Raw genomic sequence first — 21151 nt, 5'->3', positions numbered from 1 at the left:
TGAAGTGCTTATAACTGTGCATTTTACCATGATATGGAATGCAAATAAATAAGTCCTTAAATATAGCTGGACCACTACCGTTATGATTCTGAAAGTATACATCAAGCAAACTTGAACAGAATTACTTGAGCTGTTGAAACATTTACTTCATAATGATATTGAGAACTGTCGTATAATCTGTTGGAAATATGACATCATTCCCACCTGTTATCAAATTTAAATACCACAGGAGATAATACAATGCCAAGAATATCTGAAACATATTTATGGATTTCTATATAGTCTCCAACATGATTTCAATAATCATGTAAAATTCAATTTAATTTGAATGTTATTCAATGAAATCCCTCATCCACTCTCCAGCTTTGCTTACATAGTGGTTAATATGTCAATCATAAGCAGAGCAGGCACAAGGTTGAGTTGGCACTTTCAAGAGGCCATCTTGACACAGTGCACATTTTAATCAGGCACAATGTATTGTAATATAAACAAGGGCTGGAGTTTTAATACAGATGACACTCTACAAACAACACTATTTCCAGATAGGACACTTTAAAAATGTTTTCCCCGAGGCATCAGCAGCTTTTTAAAGACTGTTGCTGGTAACATCAGAGTTGCTCAAGCAGAACTCCAGCTCTAAAAAAAAAAAAGAAAACCTAAATATTGTTGCTTGTTACACAGATCCCTCTTGCAGACCTCATCTCCCCTACATTCCCTCTGCTGACCTGGTCATCTATTGTTATGGCCCACTGCATCATTATGAAATTAAATGAATCATCCTCTTGAACAAATCAGTTAGAAGAGAGCAGGCTTGAATATTTCTTGTTCACTTGTCAGCTTCTTTCAAGTTGCATTAATAAAAAAAAAATGTTAAGAAAGAAACTGGCATCATAATGAGAATGGTTTGGGGAGAAATGATGGGAGAAATGGGAGGCCTTTAATCCAACCTTAAATAAGAAATGTTAAAAGCATAGTGAGTTTCATACAATTGTTGAAGCAGTGATTTTATGTCCTCACAGATATAGCCACATCCAGTTACTGATGGAAACAAATCACTAGAGAAATAGATATTTTATTTTTAATTCAGAAGAAAAAGAAAGTGTGATTCATTTTGACTTTTTATTATTTTGACATATTGTGACTAGTGTGCCACTAATCTGGAGACTCAGTGAGGGCCAACTCTGTTTCTATTCTGTTCAGCTTTATACCCAGAATTGACAACTCTTAATCAGTTAGTACACTAAGATTCAGAAATCCAAAGGCTTGGAACAGTAAAATGATTAAAGAAAAAATTTACACCAATATTGAGTATATGGAAAATTAAACTCATTCTAACCTAGGCAACTTCTAATAATATGAAAAACAGATCAAGTTTCTTGGGCTAAGGTAATAGCTTAGTGTTTAAAAGCTCAGAAAGTCTGATGGCCTGGGTTTGATTCTCCAATATCCACATAAAGCCAGATACACAAAGTGTTGCATGTGTCTGGAGTTCATTTTCAGTGGCTCAAGGTCATGGTGTGCTCATTCCTGTTCTCTACCTCTCACTGCTTGTTAATAAATAAATAAAACATAATAAGATATTTATTATTGGAGTTGAGATATATACCATTTAATAAAAAATAATTATTCAACCTCAGGCCAATGGCAAAAAAATAATTTATAAAACTAACTGACTGGTACTAGGAGATAGTTCAGCATTTAAAGGGGCTTGTCTGCAAAGCCTGCCATCCTGGCTTCAATTCCCCAGCCACCCACATAAGCTAACAGGCATTATTTTGCAGGAGCAAGACAACTTTGTGCACATGAACACACACACACACACACACACACACACACACACACACACACACACACGGGGGCGGGGGGAGAGGGAGAGGATAATTCATTGATAGAGAAATGAAAATCTCTAGAATTTATGTAGAAACATCAAAATAAATATCTGATAAGACAAGTAAAATCTTTAAAAATGTTGAATAATTTATGAGAGAAAAAAATTGTAAATTGAAATTTCTAAAATGATATTTTAAGATCACATAATCAATGTTACACTGACTGTGGTAAAATCATGTTTGGATGGAAAGGAAAATGAAACCCACATTCCAATCACCTGTCAGGTCATCCATAATATAGCACCAAAGAACAAATGTATTTTGAAGCTTTTCTCCACAGAGGAAAGTGCCAAGCTGTACATAATTGATGGAAGTCTTGAAGAGAGAGGTAAGAACCGCTGTGTATGTAGGCTCATGTCCCATCATTCCCACATGGTGTCTTATTGCTGCAGGACACTTTGAAAGTCCAAAATCTTTTTTTCTTTCTTTCTTTCTTTCTTTCTTTCTTTCTTTCTTTCTTTCTTTCTTTCTTTCTTTTTTTCCCCCCTATGGTAGGGTTTCATTCTATAGCCCAAGCTGACCTGGAATTCACTATATAGTCTCAGGGTAGCCTTGAACTCATGCTGATTCTCCTACGTCTGCCTCCCAAGGACTGGGATTAAAGGCATGCACAACTACTCCCAGCCAAAATCCAAAGTCTTAATCAGTGCAATGATATTTTTCTTCAACATAGAGAATTCTCACTAAAAAAATGAAGACACTCACCAAGCATCCCCCACTGCCTCCTCCAGAGTAGTGAAATTTGGCTCTACTAAAGGCAACTTCTGAATTCCAGGAATTATTACTACATCATTCCTCTACCCCCAAGAGACTCTATCACATTGTTGCTTCATGTTGAGATGGTAGGATAAAATACCCTTTTGTAAGATATGATGACCATGATTAAACAAGAAAAGATTTGTATTCTTGGTCTTGCTTCACCACACATTTGATTCATTCTAGCATTTTACTTATGCTGGAAAATACTTCAGGGCAAATATGCTTTGGTTTGTTGGCAGTCTATATTGATATAGCCAAAAAAATCAGTAAAACATGACAAAATTTAAAATAAATCTGAACTTAGAGACCTCAGTAAGATTTCTGAAACTTATGAACTTCTTATGTTGCAATGCTTTCAGGTTAATATTCCATGGAGGTGAAATGATATGGGTATTTGGAGTTTCATCAGCACATTAGTTTACCTCATGTATAGCATGTTTATGTTAAAACAAAACAAAGCAAGTCAGTGGGCAAAAACTTATCTGCTATAAGTATTACTTGAACTTTATAAGCATATTTGTGAATCATATTGAACTTCATTTACATAGAAACACTTCCTTCTTTAAAATCAATTTTCTTAACATACTATGATTTTGATGAATATGAGTAGTGTTTTAATTTGAAGACTATGTGCAAAATGCTCTTCGGAAAAGCTTTAGTACTTAAAGTCACAGGGAAAAATAAGTTTTCCCTTTTTATATTAAACTAAGATACTAAATATGACAAGTAGCATTGAGATAAAAATTAAGGCATGACTTTTTCTCATACTTTTACAAATTCACAACCTTGTTACACATACAATAGTAAACTGTCATAGCTAACCATATATTTGATACAAGACCTTTTATACAATGAATATAATTCACTGCACTATTTGCATTTGTAAATGAATGACATATTCGATAAAAATTACCTCTCAAACAACTTTAGTTTTGTTTTTGTCTGTTATCTAGAAATTCGCTCAAACTATGCAAAATAGAGACCATATAAGAGAAAGTTTATTAACATACTGATCCATGCCAATGTCAGCACATACATAGCTCCACCTTAATGTAAAGCAAGGCCTTAATATTAGTAGCATTTATGGTAGAATATAATTCTTCATATTCTTAGTATTATTTCTACAAAGTGGAAATAACCCTTAATAAAGGGATCTGGCTTATCCTGTTTGGGGGTTTTACCTAACATGTGTTTCTCTGTGAGGGTGATAGAGTAATTTTATCACCTGATATCAGGTAAGTCTCAAGTTAGCTTAATTAAAAAAGGGTTTTCAGATACTAAGTTATGAAACAGTCAAAAATTCAAAAGACATCAGGGAAATTGACTTTTTGAATGGGCAGAAAAAACTAAATGACTTTTATGAAAAACTCCATTTCACTGTGACTTTTTATAGAAAGCATTCTTAAAACACTTTTGTGGAAATATAGTCAATACAAATTATAGACATGTTTTCTCCCTTGGTTCTCAGTGACTATATTTAAATTCTCTTCTAAAGCAGTTAATATTCGCATCCTACCTCCTCTTTCAAATAAAACCACAGTTAACAATACATCCTCATCTGAAGAAGTATGACTAAACATTTAAATTTAAAAAAAAAATTTAAATTTTTTTCCAAAACATTTTTTTTTAAACTAAAACAAACCTTCCCCTGGTAAACTAGGAATGGACATAGAAACAACTTCAGGAACTAATCAGAGCATGTCTACTCAGAGCTTGGCAATGACAAAAGCAGGTCAGCATACTCATAATCCCTTGGATCAAGGTCAGTTTTAATTCCTCTTTGTTGCGACATTTATCCTGAACTGACAGCTACTCCAAGCAGAATAATAAGAAGTAGCTTCATGTTTAGTCAAAGTCATCATCAGGAACTTTTGAGGAACTAGAAATAGAAATCTGTAGGAAGATGAAAAGAAGACAAAGGTATAACTTCCCCAAAGAAGTCTGGATGATTCAAAGCTCTGAAAGCAATGCCCACAGTGCAGATATAAATGGCCAGTTGTCAGTGAAGCAAAAATTCATGTTGGCATCAAGTTCATTTGTGTGATTATTACATAGAAAAAAAAAATCACTACACATATTTGTTTCTATTTATATTATATTGGTGTTGTATATATTATAACATAAATAAATATCTGGATGCAATAAAAAGTCATATCAAGAGTACTGTTGAATGTATTGGAATAAATCAGGGGAATGAAACATTAAGACAAAGACCAGCATATTACAAACTTTAAAGAAAATGAAAAAACAGACTCCTACCCTGTACTCTACAGGCTTACAGTCTACTACAAGAGGCACAGGTAGATATTTTCAAATTGGTATGACAAAAACATATAAAGGCTTTATATAGATAAGAGTAGACAAAACAAAATGCTTAGTTCTCCCAAAAACTGGAAAGACAAATGCTCAAAATAATCAATACAGGGCAAATGGCATAGTTTGGTCTACTAAATCAAATATATCAGACAAGTCCTATGGGTTTTGAGCATGACTGGCATTTGTTTAATGCTACAAAGACCTTCAAAAATATGCAATTGTGTACAAGAAAACTTTGTTAAGTCATAATATCAGTTTGTCAAATGATTTTCATTGTCATATCCATAAAAAGATGCACAAGTTGTATTTAAACTTAAACCATATATAAAACACAAGACTATATAAAAGTGAAAGGATATACTATAAAAGCATTTTGAAAATCATGTCATGGAGGAAAATATCCACTTTATAAATGAGATCATGTACTAAATGTGCCCATTCTTGTAGTGTTCCCTCAACAAATGAACTCTCTTTAATAAAAAACAGTCAAAGTCCTCTATTTCTCCTTAATAAATATCCACAGTTGTTCAAGTTGATTCCAAATAAGAACCTAAAAATATGTTTCAGTGTTGGCAATGCACTGACATTTGGCGGTCCAAGAAGATTGCAGGCAATTAATACTATCTAAAAATCTATAGACTCAAAATGATAGCCAGCAAAGCTTCGAAACCCCACCACAGCAAAATGTGTTAATGGTCTAGCTAGGGAATAGAATATTGACAGAGGAACAATTTCTGGTTTGTCTTGTTGTTGGAGAGAGCAAAAGGAGCAATCCCTATTCAGGGTAAGGGATACACATGTTCCCTCATTATTTTATTTCATTTCCAGAGCAAAGAACTATTTAGAAATAACAGATAGTGTATTATGTATCACAGTGGTGAATTTAATCCTGCCTTGGCAGTGACACTACTCAATGTAGAATGTAAGTAACTCCTTGCTATACTGTAGTCAGGGACATATAATTGCCTTCAGCAACGTCCTTCTCTGAATACCACCTACACATTAATACATGGCAGGGAACTCACAGACCCCTGTTCTATACCACATGATCCCTGAAAAGGCTTGGGAATGAGGACACGTGCATAATTAAGGCACACTGACTATCACAGTACATGAAACAAACTGGAGTATTATGAATCCTTAGGGAACCTCATAGAGCTAATACATTTCCTGAAGAATGCTACACATGAGTAAAGGAAGAAAAAAATGCTAATTAGATCCTCTCAGAAAAGCTATAGAAAAGTTGATTCTTGAATTCTAAAGTTGAACACAGAATGGAACATTTGTGTACAAGAGCCTGAAGAGGGAAGGGGAAAAAAAGAGCTTGACATAAAAGCCCTTCAAGAGAAGACTTACACAATTCATGAGAAAATAATTGAAGCAAAATAAAAATGTAACAATGTGGTAGAATTCCCAGTTTTCTGAAAGGGTTAAGTCAGAGAACTGATTTCCTGTTAGAAAGGGATTATGTAACAACAGAGGGAAATACTCAGGCTAGCATATGCTAATTTAGGTGGCTTTGCCAGGCATTGCTGTGTGTGTTTGGCTGGTTGACTCACATTCCTTTCCTCATCTTTTTACCAGCTTTAATACTAGACTAAAAAGGTGGGAATTCACCAAAAAAAAAAAAAAAAAAAAAAAGGCAAGAAAGAAAACGACAACTTAATGTATACTGTACATGATTTATCCTTGCAAAAATACTGACATTGGAGGTACACTGGAAGTAAATGGAAAATTATGATTAACCTCATATATTCAGAAAATATCCTTCAGCAAATCTCCCCTTCTTTAACTGTTCAACACTCCCCATTAAGTTCTTTAAATGCGTATTTGAGGTCAGTAGCATAGTCAGGGAAGGGGTTATTCTATTCTTGGAGAGTATTAAAAAAAAAAAAAAAAAAAACAAGTTTCTATTCAGACTTCCAGACTTCAGAACACAAAATAGAGAGCAATTACAAGGGAATGACAATTAAGTCTGAGGTTTAACATATATATATTTTTACTTTATGTATATTTTTATTTATATGTTCCTAATTCATTTCACATTATTATTCATTTCAATCTAAGAATGTAACTTCCCATTGAAAAACAGAAGACATAGGAGACATGAATGAACAGTATGTATAGGTGTCATGGACATCTCCCCACTGGGGAGGTATATAGGACAAGCTAAAATAAAATATGAAATGAAGAAAGCAAAATCATATTTTACCCTGTGTAAATTTCTGGCTTTGATGTCATAAGTAAGCAGCATCAAGACACCTGCATTTTGAAATGCAAACAATTTTAACCGAGAAGCTAAAAATATTTCTTTGCAAGAAAAAATTAATTGGCTTTACAAATTACATGGAATCAATAAAACACCATACACTTAGCAGTCGGCAGTACATCCCTGTCAGGGAAGGTGCTTTGTCATTCTATTCTCAAGGACAACCGTAGATAAGCAATGCACCTTTACTATAAATTAATCATCATACAATACATAAAATTATTACAATCTCACTTTGGCCTCTGAATGAACCATTTTCTTCTTATAATATGAAACTATTACCACTATTTGATCTCACTTAATCAAGAGATTTTTACATTCCTAAAGCAAACAAATGGTTATTTTTATTTTCTAAACCATCACCCATGACAAAAGCATGTGGGACCCAGAATATCTCTGAACTCTGACTAGACGGGGACTTCCTTCTCAGCATTTCAACGCTGAAAGATAACTTTAAACCTTCAAGTGGAAACTATTTGCTGACTCAGAAGGAATTATCCCCAATGTAATGACTATCTTAAGATTTACTTCTAAAACCTCTCAACTCTCCAGTGAATAGTAAGTGCCTAGATCCATCACAGAGCTCATGACTTCAGCTCTGCTCTGGTCACAGCAGCTTCTTATGATCCGGAATCAACACTAAATCAACTCTATTAGAACTTCACAAACTGTAAGACCTGGGTGAGTTTTTAGGCAGAAGGACAAATTGTTGTCATTGTTGAAAAAAACATATTCAAAAATATACTCCCTAACTTTCATGAAAAGGGCAAAAGAATATAATGACTACAAACAAAATAAACTTTTAGTTTTCTTCCTATATCACCAACAAAGCACTCTATTTAATTGTTTATGAAGTTAATGATAGCCTTTATTCCTAAAATTAATGGTATTGTGAATGTGTATGCATATAGATGATGGATGGATGGATGGATGGATGGATGGATGGATGGATGGATGGATGGATAGATGACAGGAATGTTTCCTTTCTCCATAATTATTTCACTGAATGTGGCATGAATAATATTATCTGACTCCTAATTAAGAAGAACATTTACTTTGCTAATTTTTAAATAGACTCCATTCTCCTGGAGGAAAGCAATTTTGTATCTCTTTAAGGAAACTTACTGAACATATTAAGAGGAGCAACTGAGTTTGTTTTTGAATAAATATCAATGTACATAACATATCAGTGGTTTTCATTCTGTAAATGGACCCAGGCTAAGTGACATTTCTTTCTTTTCTCTGATAGGATAGGCTTTTGTAGTAGGCTGGACCTCACATTGGGTCCATCCATAATTATAGAAACCAATTTAATTACTTTTCCTGTGTCAGAAAACCAACATTCTGCTGATAATATGGGCAAAAAACATACTCAACTTAATGCATCGGACTGGGCTGAACACACACTAAACTGTTACTTGTTACTTCTTCTAAAAAACAAATCTGTTTTCCCACAAAACATAAATACTTTCTTAAGAAACCAAAATTCTAACTCATTACTCACTGAAGAGAAGGAAAAAAAAAATCTGAGACCAACAGTGAGTAGGTCTTCCATGTTCAAACCATATAAATCCTAGTTTTAACTTTGCTATCCATCATCATTAAACTGACCCCTGTTCCTGAGAGCTCACGGAAATAAAAAGTTCAGCCATTATTTAATGAAAATGAGCATAATTGTATCAGGATTTACTTGTTAATCTTCAAACAAAAGGTGTGTTCTCTCTTTTACATTGTCATGAGCACATGTAATTACAAACACTCTGGGGTTATTTCTGGCTGTAAAAAGCTACATGATATTTCACATCCACCACAAACTAGGAAAAGACTTCCCATTTCATTCTCATGCCACATGACTGCTTTTTGTCTCTGCCTGCTGCTGATGCAGAGCACATTAGGCCTAAGATGCCATTTGCATCATCACACAGCAGGGGGCTTCAGCTGCTCCAGTGCCAGCTTCTTCCTCACCCACCTCTTTGCACAGGAATTCACAGAAGATGCCTTTTTGGATACTACAGAACTGCACTCAAAAAATGCTTGACATTTTCAAATAAAATGCTGGCAATGAACTTATCCTTTTAAATATTTTAGGTTAAACCAGTACATTTAAATTATGTCTTTCATTTTTTATAGAATAAGTTTATGATCTAACCTAATATAAAATATCTAGAACCTTTAATCATGGAACAGAAAAGGTGGGAGGGTGATTAGATTGAATTTACAGATACACACACACACACACACACACACATCTTGAACTATTTATGGGTTACTTCTGTCAAGGAAAATTTTTTTAGAAACATGTACAAGCTCATACTACATCAAAATTTACTCATATATCCATAACACAATATAAGTGTGATTAATGTGAAGATACTAACTCTCCTACAATTGATTAGAATATGTGTATTATTCAACTGAATCCGATGAATTATGGACCATTAAAATAAGGGCAAGAGTACTGCACATATGTTTATACATGTGAGGTCAGTGGCCCTCAGATTCAATTTGATCAATGGGCACTAGAGCTGGAAAGAGAGTAATTCAGATCAATAGCTGCTCTTTCAACAAAATACATCTTGGTTCATCTCATGAGTTTTGCTATCTTGGCTTGTGATTTGTCACTTATCTCCTCAATCCACGAAACTAGCTACTACAGAAAGGGTGTCTTCACCAGAATACTCACTGCAGTACACTAACATGCAGAATTTCTCAACAATCATTGAAAGATACAAATCAGAATGAACAAGAAGAGTTTATATAATATTACTTTCACCTCAAACCTTTCATAACACATAACTTTTCTCAGTCACAAGGTATCCTACTGGTTCCTCATTGTAAAGAGAACAATGATGTCATTAAACGTTGATTTCAGGCCTCTTTCAAATGTATACTTAAAATGTTTTCCAACATTTCTGTACTTCCACTTTGCTGCTTAGGTGATTTAAGTAATTTCCTTTAATAAAAATGACACTATAAAAATATTCCTCCAAGGCAAGCACTGACCATAAAGAAAATATCACTGCCTCCCTGTTTCAAAACAAGACAACTATTTCTGCATCTTCTAGAGAAGGACAGAGGACCAACCATCTTCACTGATGCTCAGTTTTGCCATATTATGTGTTGAGTGGAAGAAATGGAGGATATTCTAATAATTGCAAAAATGGTAAAAAAAATACTTCCATATCTTGACATGAAATTAGTGTAGAAGTGGAATGTTCTCAGGAAATAGCCTTCTTAATTACTAATGGCCTGATGTTTTGATTGTTGAAGTTACAGTCATTGGCTTTATATGAATAGATACAGCTTTCAAAGGACTCTGTTAATCATGAAAGGAAGGAACAAGTGAAGCCTATTCCAACAACTTCACTGGCCATGGGATATGAGCTTGACAGTACTCTTGTTATTCAATGTAGACGTTATCCAGTTCAATGCTTTGGTGAAGTATCAGGGTTATATTAAATGTGCTATATCACTTATGATCTTGTGTTTCTAAATGTTTTGTGAGGTTCATTACACTTATAGAGAGATGTACAGTTCAGATATTCAACTAAACACTAATTTGGAGACCTCATTCAGGGTAACAAATATATAATGGCAAAAAGTATGACAGCCTCACTATTGGGGTTACATGTGTTATTCTAGGAATAACTGCAAGACAGAAATAAAGTTCTCAACAATTGGTTGTCTCTCTGCGTCTATTTTCTGTTACATTTTTCCTTCTTTTCACTCGTTCAAGAATTGTGTGTGTATGTGTATGTGTGTGCTGCCCAGAAGTCCCTTCATCTTAGCTATGCCCCCTGAGGCATAGAAAAGAAGATGGCTTTGGCAAGGTTGAGCAACTGAACTGGACGTATTATAGCCAAAAGAGCTTAGTCACAGGTGGCAAGAAACTGTACTTCTCTTTTTGAAAACAATGCATGTCTTTAAGATGCCCCCTTCACTTCCTCTAGAATTTTGCTCTTTCTGTCTAGTGGGGCTCTATGTAAAAGTAAGATACCTTTTATCTTAATATAGACTCAAATTATTCCTTCCAAGTCGTGTGTATTCTAAGTTACGTTTCGGTTGCAAACATGCATTTGTCAGCAGCATGTATGTTTTTTATCTCCTTACGTGTTTTGAAAATCTTCAGTGGGGCTAAAGTGGTAGACATTATTGCAGAGACATAAGTAAGCTGCCTGCCTCCTCGTCCCAGTTTTTTTTATTCTTGATTTTCACAATTGGCTTATTCTTCAACAAATTTACAAACCAGACCAATGATTTGCTTTCCAGAAACATTACATAAAAAGTTGAACGTGCAAAACACACTGATGAAACACAGAATACATTTCCAAATGAGTCTTTTCTTAAGTAATGCATAATGCAAAAATGAAATAATAGCATAAGAGATACATAATTGATAAGTATTAAGTGGTGGAATACCACCACAGTGCTGATAAAGCTGGAAACTAAGAAGATATTGACTGGCTCTAGTATTTGCCTAGTCATAAGTACTACCAGGCATAACAGACTCACTCTAGCAAAAAACAGCTGCACACTAGATCCCCAACCACCCTTCCTTTCTTCCACATATAAGATAGTTAAATAGTTAACTTAAAACCAAGAAATAAAGCCTTCATTTTACAACCTGACCAAGACCTAATCAGATACTTTGGTGATGGCAGAAACAAAACAAACAAAAATCAGCATCCCAAAGCAGTGCTTAAAGCGAAGACTTAAGAAAGGAAAGGCATGAGCAATCTGTCTGAGGAAGAACTGACATCAACAGTGTGATGTGTCTGTGGGAGCAGTGTTTGATGAATGTGAGGCAGCCTGAACAGGAGAAAAAAAATCCAATGGTGCTTAGGCCCTCTTCCTCTTCTTATTTAAAAAAAAAAAAAAAAAAAAAAGCAGAAGAAGAAGAGGAAGAAGGAGAAGAAGAAAGAAAGGAAAGGAAAAAAAAAAGATTCTCTTCTCTCTTTAAATGTAGAAATACAGACTGATCTAAGATGCCCATAAGTACATAGAAACCATGCTCTGTCCCTGCTTGCCATCTAGGACACATTTCAGTTATTTATTTACTTGGACCTGATGCCGGTACTGCTGCAGCTTGCAGAGTGCATTTTCTCTGCCACAGTCACACTTCTGCCTTGCCCCCGCCCCAGCCTGTTTGTAAAAAGCACCACTGTCTTAATCATTGGTTTACATACTCAATAAAAGAAGAGACCCATGCCTTGAATGCAGGTGATGGAATGTCTGTGTGTCTAGAAAGAGTAAATCCTCGTCCAGGCTGAGAGGGAGGGAGCGAGAGGGAGGAAGAAACAGTTATTTTGCTGTGCAGTGAATAGACAATTCAGGAAAATGTTGAAGGAAGAGGCGACCCCCAAGTGTAGAGCATGCCCCAAACGCTCTGAAATAAATGATCTCCTCACACTGCCCAGCAGAGTATGCAATGACCAGCCAGGGTCAGAACCCACAGATTGACAGGGAAAACATATCCAGCGTTGTCAAATTTTCATTGCAATCACCAAATTAAATGATCCCCCCTACCCCGCATCACACTACCCTGAACCGCACATGCTGGCGCGTGTGCAGGCACACACAGACACACACTAAGCAGAGCTGAGAAATGCAAGTTACTGAGAGGTGAACTAGGGTCTCCGGGAGGATGTGAGCAGCACGGATTCGAAAACCAAGTAACGTGTCAGCTACCGGGTTACTTGTGCGTGGGTAGGGGCTGTGAGGGGTGGGAAATGGGACAGCAGTGGTGTGAGCAGGGGGAATGTACCGTCTGCCTTCTCACAATTTGATTCTAGCATCTGACATCTGAAATTTATGTCCAATGTACAATACACAAAATCACACAGAATAGTCCAGGAAATAGCTTTCAAAGCTTAGTTAATTAATTCAGCAATATTTTGCCCACCACTTTTTTTCACATTCATAAATATTCACAAATGAAATATGGTCCCCAATCTGTATCCTGGAGGATGGTCAGAAAGAGGATGCATTCCAAGAACTTGCTGAATGATGGTTCATTGACCTCATTTAAATCCTCCAAAGACCGATGGGGTTTTGCACACCCGTGGGTCTACGTGTGTCTTACTTTCATATCCCTTTACTCGGGGACAAATAGATTTGATCAACTCATCTCTCCCACTAATACCCACATGATAACAGAAAGGTTAGAGAGGAGCGAAGATTTATCAAGAAGGGTCACCCAGGTTTACAAAATACTGTTGAACATCATTGCACATCCATTTAGTTCACACTCCAGCCACATCCCTATCCTAAGCTCTTCAAAGCAACAATCTTCCCCTTTTCATCCCCTTGCCCACCCAGCCCTAGCACTCCGCCTCTGCCTTCTCCACTGTCCAAAGTGTCCTCTTCCATACACTCCAACTCCGCGCACTGCCATCATTTCATGAACAGCATCGTCCGTCCTCACACATCCGCTCCCTGCATGTTCCAGAACAGAGGGTCTGGAGTCAAAGTGGACCCTGTTCCCCAGCCACCTTGCATCCGAACTAGTGATTTGCATAATAACTGTTTTGTGCGGCTTCCCTCCGCTGCAGTCTCAGGTTCTTAAATTTCACGTGAAGGGATAAAATTAATTACGGAAAGAATCGGTGGGGGGGGGGAAGAGAGGTTGAGAATATGAATGAATGAGAATGTATGTGAAAATCCTTAGCTGTGAAAAAAAAAAAAAAACTGGAGGCATGCATTTCTTTGCTTTAAAAAAATGAAAACGACACAGAGTGAATAATAAAAAGTCAATGCGTTGACAAAGTGGGTTTAGGTCTTTTAATTTTTCTCTTCTCTGTTTTTAATTTCTTGGCTCGTTCATTCATATCTATCTCCATCTCTCTCCCCGGTTTCCTCCCTCCCCCCCGCCCCCCAGACAGAGTCTCCCTTCTCTTCCTAGGTGAATGACACGTCTCACAACACATTTTCCCCCCGGGAATGCTATTGCAATGCACACGGTGCCGCCGCTGCTGCTGTTCTCGCGGTCTCGGTAGCTCGCTCCCAGGCTCTCATACACTTTTTAAAGACGTACAGATCCGATGGTGGTGGGAATTAGGGGAAAGGGGAAGGCGACCCGAAAAAGGGGTGTTGTGTGACGGGGGAGGAGGTTAAGGAGATGACAAGAGATGGAGAGGGTCGGTCCAGAGCGTGATGTGGGAGGTGGCTGGTGGGGGTGGGTGGGAGGATGGAATGTGGTGTGAGGCACAACTTGCCAGCCACACGGCGTGGGAGGGGGATGCTGGTGGGGATGGAGTGGGGTGAAGGCACCTCAGGTGAATGAGAAGGCAAAGGTGCCACGTAAGGGGCCGCCTGCTGCGAGAGCCTGGCTGAGCCAGCGCTAGAGATTCGCGGGGCCGGTGCACACGGCCGCTGCCCCCCTGCAGTACCAGGGCGGGTGGGGGGGGGGAGGGAGTGGAAAGCGCCGGGGACTGGGAGATGGAAGGGGAGAGTGGAAATACGGGGTGGAATGGGGATGGTGGGGAATGGGCGTGAAGTTGATGTTCCCCGCGGCGGGGCGGGGATTACCTTGTAACAGGAGCCCGCAGACGCTGTAGAAGCGAAGAACGGCGCTGCGTTTCCAAATCATGGTCCCTTCTCTACCGGGTCTGGGGAAGGAACGAGGGGGGTCAAGGAGGTGCTGTTGAGCAGGGCACCCAAGTGCAAGGCTCCTCTGGGCTCGTCCCCGGCGCTCCCGCCGGACCTACACGCGTCCCCGCCGGCGCGGTGCTCGAACCCGCGGACGCGGATCGGCGGCAGTAGAAGCGGCAGCAGCAGCGGCAGAGCACCCGCAGAACGGGATTCGGGTGGGCGAAATAGTTTCTTTCTTCTTCTTCTTCTTCTCTTCCTCCTCCCGCAGCTTCTGCTGCCTGTGGTGGTGCAGCCGCGACCACCCGTCGGCCGGCAGCCGGTGCCTTTTCCTGGCGCTCGCGGCAAGTCCCAGCGCCCGCCGGGGCTGGCCGAGCAGGTGGTGCAGGGATGCCGGGCTGTCGGAGAAGGTGCGGGGCGAGGGCTGCGGGGAGCCGGGAGGTCACCGAGGGCAGGGCGGGGGGGCCGGGCAAGCCAGCAAGCAGCACCGCCGCTCGCGCTCAGGGCGTCTTGGAGTCCCGGGGAAAGAGGCGGCAGCGGCAGCGGCGGCGGCGGCGGCGGCGGCGGCGGCTCGCGGATGCTCGGGATGCAGCGGCGGCTCGCGGATGCTCGGGATGCAGCGGCAGCGGCAGCGGCGGCGGCGGCAGCGGCGGCGGCGACGGCGGCGGCTCTAGCGAGCAGCAGACACAAGGGCAAGCTCAGCGCGGCGAGGCCCCGCCCCCAGCCTGGCCAGGGACAGGCCCCGCCCCCCGGCCAATGGCAACGCGTCCTCCCACCAGGCCGGGCCAATGGGAACGAGGGATGGGTGGAGACAAGCGCCGGGAAAAACAAACAGGCTTCTCAAGGACCCTTCGGGCAGGAAGCCTCGAAGCCCCCTCTCCCGCGCGCCCCGGCCGGCCTCTCACCTTGCGGGGGACGTGGCTGGCTGTGCACTTGAGCGGGAGGGAGGAGGGGGGGGGCCTCGCTTCCACCGAGAAGTGGGACCTCGGAGAAGAGTTCAGCCAATCGCCGCCGCGAGGGGGCGGGGTTATCCGTGTCCCCCTGCAGGTTCTGGAATCCGTGGCTGACTGGGCTAGGTCCTGGGTGCGAAGTTCTTGTGAGTATTTGGACTCCTAGAGCAGATGGCGGCTCACCTGCCCACTCACCAGCTGCAGTAGCAATCGCTGACGCTCCCAGCAGCAAAAGGGAGAGATTGCAGAGGGCGTGGGAGAGGCTAAGTATAGGAGCTGAGCTCCAACCTGCCTACAAAGAACTTGGGTGGCAAGAAGAGTTAGGGAGTGAGGGAAAATAATGTTGCTTCTCTAAAGGATTTTTTACTTACACCACTACTATATCTTGTCATGATCCAATGAGTGAAGGCACTGGGATCCAGCAGACCAGGGTTTAAATTCCATAGCTGTTAGGAAGCGAAAGAAGAAATGTATTTTCTTTAGGTGTGCAAACAAAAGTGATCAAGGACAGCGAGAGGCTGGAGAATCTGGAAAGAACTAGCGCCCTGAAATGAGTTATTTAGATGAGGAACCGTAAACGAACAAGACATAAATTAACCAGAAGTTGTTTGCAAATGAGCTTAAACCCCAGGTTTTTCCCTATGACCAGTTTTTAATTGGACCAAATTAGCAGATGATGGACGAGTTCAGTAGTGTAAAATCAGTCACACTGTAAATAAAGTCCTCTTTGTTTGAGACGCCACACAATAGAAGCCTGCTAGCAAAAAGACAGGTGAAGATGAGAGGCCAGATCAATATAGATGCCCTTCATTCTTTCCCATGCCTTGCTTCCTTTGCCACAACCTTTTACAAATTCAACCCTTGGCTTTTAACTAATGACCCATTTATTTCTCTGCCCACCTTTCTCTCCAGGTTTTCAAAATTAAGGCACAACATGTCCATAACAAAACTGCGAGCAGGCTCTAAAAGAAGAGGATGTAAGAATAGCCTTGTTATTGTTGAAGGTAGTTGCCTACTGTGAGTTTCAACGGCTAGAAAAGTCGCTAAGTCCATAGACATTGCAATCATTTTAACTATTGTGAGCATGGAAAGGTGAAATTCTAATCTAGGTTTTGTGTCACGGAGACTCTAAGAAATGGAAATGCCAAAAGAAATCTTTCTCTTTTGAAATGGTTCTCAATATACCTGGCTTCTAGTTCAGACCTTGATTCTGGCTGTCTAACCCTTCCAACCTTTAGTGTCCTCAAGTGCATAAAGAACCCAAATGCAACCACTTCTAGAGTTGCAATATGCTTTTAAAAAGTTTTTAAAAGATTGCTCTACTCAGTAAAATATGCCATTTGAACAGGAATTCTTGTGCGTTTGTCATCAAAACTATTAAACAGATTGTGTTTTGATTTGGGCTCGAAATCATTATGAGATTAGGATTTCTACCCTACAATAGTCTCCACTTTTGGTGTGGAACATGTGGTCCTCAGAGTTGGATTACCAGCAGGTCCTGGGAACTTATATCTGCAGAATCTCAGAGTTACTCAACATGACTGAATCACACCCTTGGTACAAATGTGTCTGCATCAAAGTTTGGAAAACCCTGGTTCTCAGCATTTTGCCACATAACATCAGGGAGATCAGTTGGTTTTCTATCAAATGGACCAGATACTATAGGGCAAGGGGATTTGAGGTATGGTATTTTCAGGCACTCCAAGGATCTTTCCTTATCCCAACCTCCAAAACATAACTTCTTGTAAAGTATGGGAAAACAAATTGAAAACTTGGCCAATTTGTTTTAAGAAAAGATTGATGGACAGCAGAGCAAAAGGTTTGTTCTTGCAAAGTCTGGTATTCTGAATTCAGTTCCCCAGTAGCCAGGTAAATCCAGACACAGAAAGTAAGGCAAGAGTCTGTGCTTATGTACGTACAAAGACAAATACACAAGTACATGCCTATGTGTATGTAAATAAATTATTTAAAAAAAGAAAAGTTTGAGTGTATTATACATGTGAGAGTGATAACCTTTCATATGTCCTCTTTAGCTCACACTTGTGGGGGTTGCAAGAAAGTCTTTGCACTGATTCTAATCTTCAGGAAAATAAACCTTCAAAATATAATCTCGGGGAAAGTGGAAAAAGTTTCTATGCTCATACAAAAAGAATAGGTATGATTTATTTTTTAAAGTAATGTGTTAAATGTTCTTAGTATAGCATAAATAAATTTAAAAATGTAAAATACCTAGTAGTTGTTTCCTTCAATACTTTAGAAAATTGTGCCATCAAAAATGTTAGGGATTTGTCATTTTATGAAGAAATTCATTTATAATAGTTACAACAGTTTTTAGAAAGCAACTAAATGTCTTTAACTTCTTATATTTAAAACTATTATTATCTACATACTATCAGCGTGATAGTGAATGTGCAAGTTAACTGACCTCTTTTGAAACATCACACATTGAATTAATTTCATATGTCGCCAAAAGATGGCATCTATCCATATGTCCCTAGTTGGAGTAATCTTAAATACTGAAACGTCAAGGGAAATGTTCTTTTCTTCCTTTATAATGAATATTTTATTTAATTTCATGGAAAAATACATTTTAATGTTAAAAAGTAAACTAATACTTGAGAAAAACAAATGTTTAAAAGCAAGTCATTTACTTAGTTTGTCATTTGCTTACTGCAAACAGTTCTTACTTTTCCTGGCCTTGAATATGATGGACCTTGTTGTTGATATTGTCAAAGTATGATGCAGCTCCCCTCTTCTCTCAAAAGTATGGCAGGTATAATGAGTCTCTTAGGACAGTGATTATAGAGGAGACCATACTTATCTTATAGTTTATGAATATTTCCACAACAGTTTGAAAGGATTGGAACGTAAGATGACAGTAATATTTATGCCTTTATTCCCTGTTGGGAAAAAAGTAAATTGTTTACAAATTTATTTGTGGAAGTTATTAAAAATAAAAACAGAAAAACTCTTAAATGTCACATTGTTACTTTGGATTAATTTCCTGAGATTTAATATGTATAGAAGATTTATATTTCTCTTTTAAGATGTTAAATTTAGGTTAAATATTTAGGCATTTAAAATATACAAAAATTATAGATTCGAAGAACAAAAAAAAATTATACTAAATTGACTCTTATAGCAAATTGACTCACAGTAAATTGACCTAGAAAAAGAAATTTCATGGCCTGATGAAAATGTAGACCATTTTGGAAGAAAATTAGCTTATTGAATGAATAGTGGAAGCATTGATTGTCATTCTCCTTACTCTCTAGCATTTCGTGTATGATATTATCTCCCTCTGTTGCAGGCATGTAAATAACTCATGTGTATTACTATAGGCTACATACAGCATAGCATGTTATAAAGTATAACATAAAGTATGATAAATGTATGTCATAAATGACACATGATAGATTAAAGCACAATTATCTTCCTTTAATTGCATTTTTACTTAAAATTTTTGCTACCATGTTCAAGACATTCTGTGTTCTCCTTCAGATATATGTAATATAATTCCAAACCTCCTCAAATATCCTATCACTCAAAGTTCCACTTATTGTGACAACTGTGTACCAAAGTTGTGGAAGGATCTTCACAGGTTCTCAGAAACTTGCAAACACATTATGAGCTGTTTCTGCCTTTTTGTAGAGATATGTCAAGTAACAGCATAATCTATATCCCTACATTCTTTCATTTTAAATTATGCAATCACAATAGATTGAAAGTAATTTTGCAATCTTATACAGCATTATGTCCATTTCTACAATGATTAAATCTAAGTGATCTAGGTATGTGGCCACCTATATCTCCTCAAGCTCATCAAGCTGAATAATAGCTTTGCTTTGTTGTCTCCCAAAACAAGGAGATATTCACTCTACAGTATTAAATGCCATAGGAAGGCTGGAGGGAATGCTTAGTGGTTAAGGTATTTGCCTGCAAAACCAAAGGACCCAGGTTTGATTGCCCAGGACCCGCATTAGCCAGATACATAAGGTGGCACATGCGTCGAGTTTGTTTGCAGTGGCTGGAGTCCCTGGCATGCCCATTCTCTCTCTTTCTCTCCTTCTCACTATCAAATAAATAAAAATAAAATATTTAAAAAAAATAAAATGCCATAGGACCCTGGAGTTTAATGGCATACAACATGAAAAATAGAAACTATTGAAGTGATTACTGTGGTAGTTTGGTTCATATGTCTCCCATAAACTTATGTGTTCTGAATGTTAGGTCTCCAGCTGGTGACAATTTGGGAACTGGTGCCTCCTGGAGGCAGTGTATTGTTGGTGGCGGGCTTATGGGTGTTTCAGCCAACTTCTTCTTGCCAGTGTTTTGCACACTCTCCTGCTGCTATTGTCCACCTGATATTGGTCAGGAGGTGATGTCCAACCTCTGCATATACTATGGTTTCTCCTGCCATCATGGAATTTCCCCTTCAGTTTGTAAGCCAATATAAAATATTTTCTTCCACAAGCTACAAGGTCAGGTGTTTTCGGCCATGAATGAGAAGCTAACTACAACAACTACAGATAAAAATAAAAATCTGAAGTATACTCTCAAACTTTGGATAAAGCTGTATTAAAACAGGTTTTATTGAAACAAAACACAGTAAACAAACGAGTGGAGGCAATGTCTCTATATCCACTTAGGCCAGTTTCATTACTGTCACATAATGTTTGCCAGTGTCATTTTTCCTTCCTCATCTGGGATTACCACAACCATCAGAACTAAACTTTCCTTTTTGAGGAAGTCTGTTCAACCATGATAATCTCAGGAAGGAATTTACTGATGACCCTCTTCATCCCTTTTACCAACTCATCAAGATATTTCTTTTTTTATTTACTGATTTTTTATTAATTAGTTTTGTGCTCCGTGAATACAGCCAAGTTGGTACCATTGTTAGGCTAGTTTGTTTGTACTCAGTGAAAACAGTCAAATTCATACCATTGTTAGCCTCCTCCATGTCCTTCCTCCTGCCCCGCCCCCTTTTTATTGTGGAGTTAGCACACAGTTATGGGTAGGATAAATGTCTCCCCATATCATGACCCAACGTGTGACTCTGACATTCTTTATGCCCCCTCTTCCACAAAATTTCCGAGCCATGTTGGGTTCATTTTTGGTTTGCTTCAGTGATGAGGTATTGGTGGACTCTGAGTCTCTGGATATATGGTAGGAGTTGATTGTTCTCTGTGTCAATCTCCTTCACCCTTGTGCTGGTACCTGGTACACCAAGAAAACAGCACCCTTGCTTGTTTCACCAATTGTTCTTAGTTTCAGCTGGGGCTCTTTTGAGTTATGATGGGGTGGTTCTCTCTTTAGGATCTGTGTCTATCTGCAAAAGAGAAGCAGATTATCCAATGGAGAGTAAAGGTACCACCAGA

General features: G+C 38.8%; 1 protein-coding gene across 3 annotated transcripts in view; it reads right to left on the bottom strand.

The window, feature by feature from the left end:
* Positions 1–15166, bottom strand: part of Cadm2 (cell adhesion molecule 2) — a 1093192-nt gene extending 1078026 nt beyond the window's left edge. For 2 of the 3 annotated variants that reach the window (XM_045147799.1, XM_045147800.1), the window contains exon 1: positions 14761–15166. In XM_045147799.1, the coding sequence (XP_045003734.1) occupies positions 14761–14821 (61 nt within the window). In that variant the 5' untranslated portion in view covers positions 14822–15166. The remainder of the gene's footprint in view (positions 1–14760) is intronic. The other variant, XM_004663295.2, reaches the window with a different exon arrangement.
* Between the last annotated feature and the right edge of the window lie 5985 nt (positions 15167–21151).

The sequence above is a fragment of the Jaculus jaculus genome, chromosome 4 (genome assembly GCF_020740685.1).
Source record: "Jaculus jaculus isolate mJacJac1 chromosome 4, mJacJac1.mat.Y.cur, whole genome shotgun sequence".
Classification (NCBI taxonomy): Eukaryota; Metazoa; Chordata; class Mammalia; order Rodentia; family Dipodidae; genus Jaculus; species Jaculus jaculus.
The sequence above is the reverse complement of the archived record's forward strand: the minus strand, read 5'-3'. Positions and strand labels throughout refer to the sequence as shown.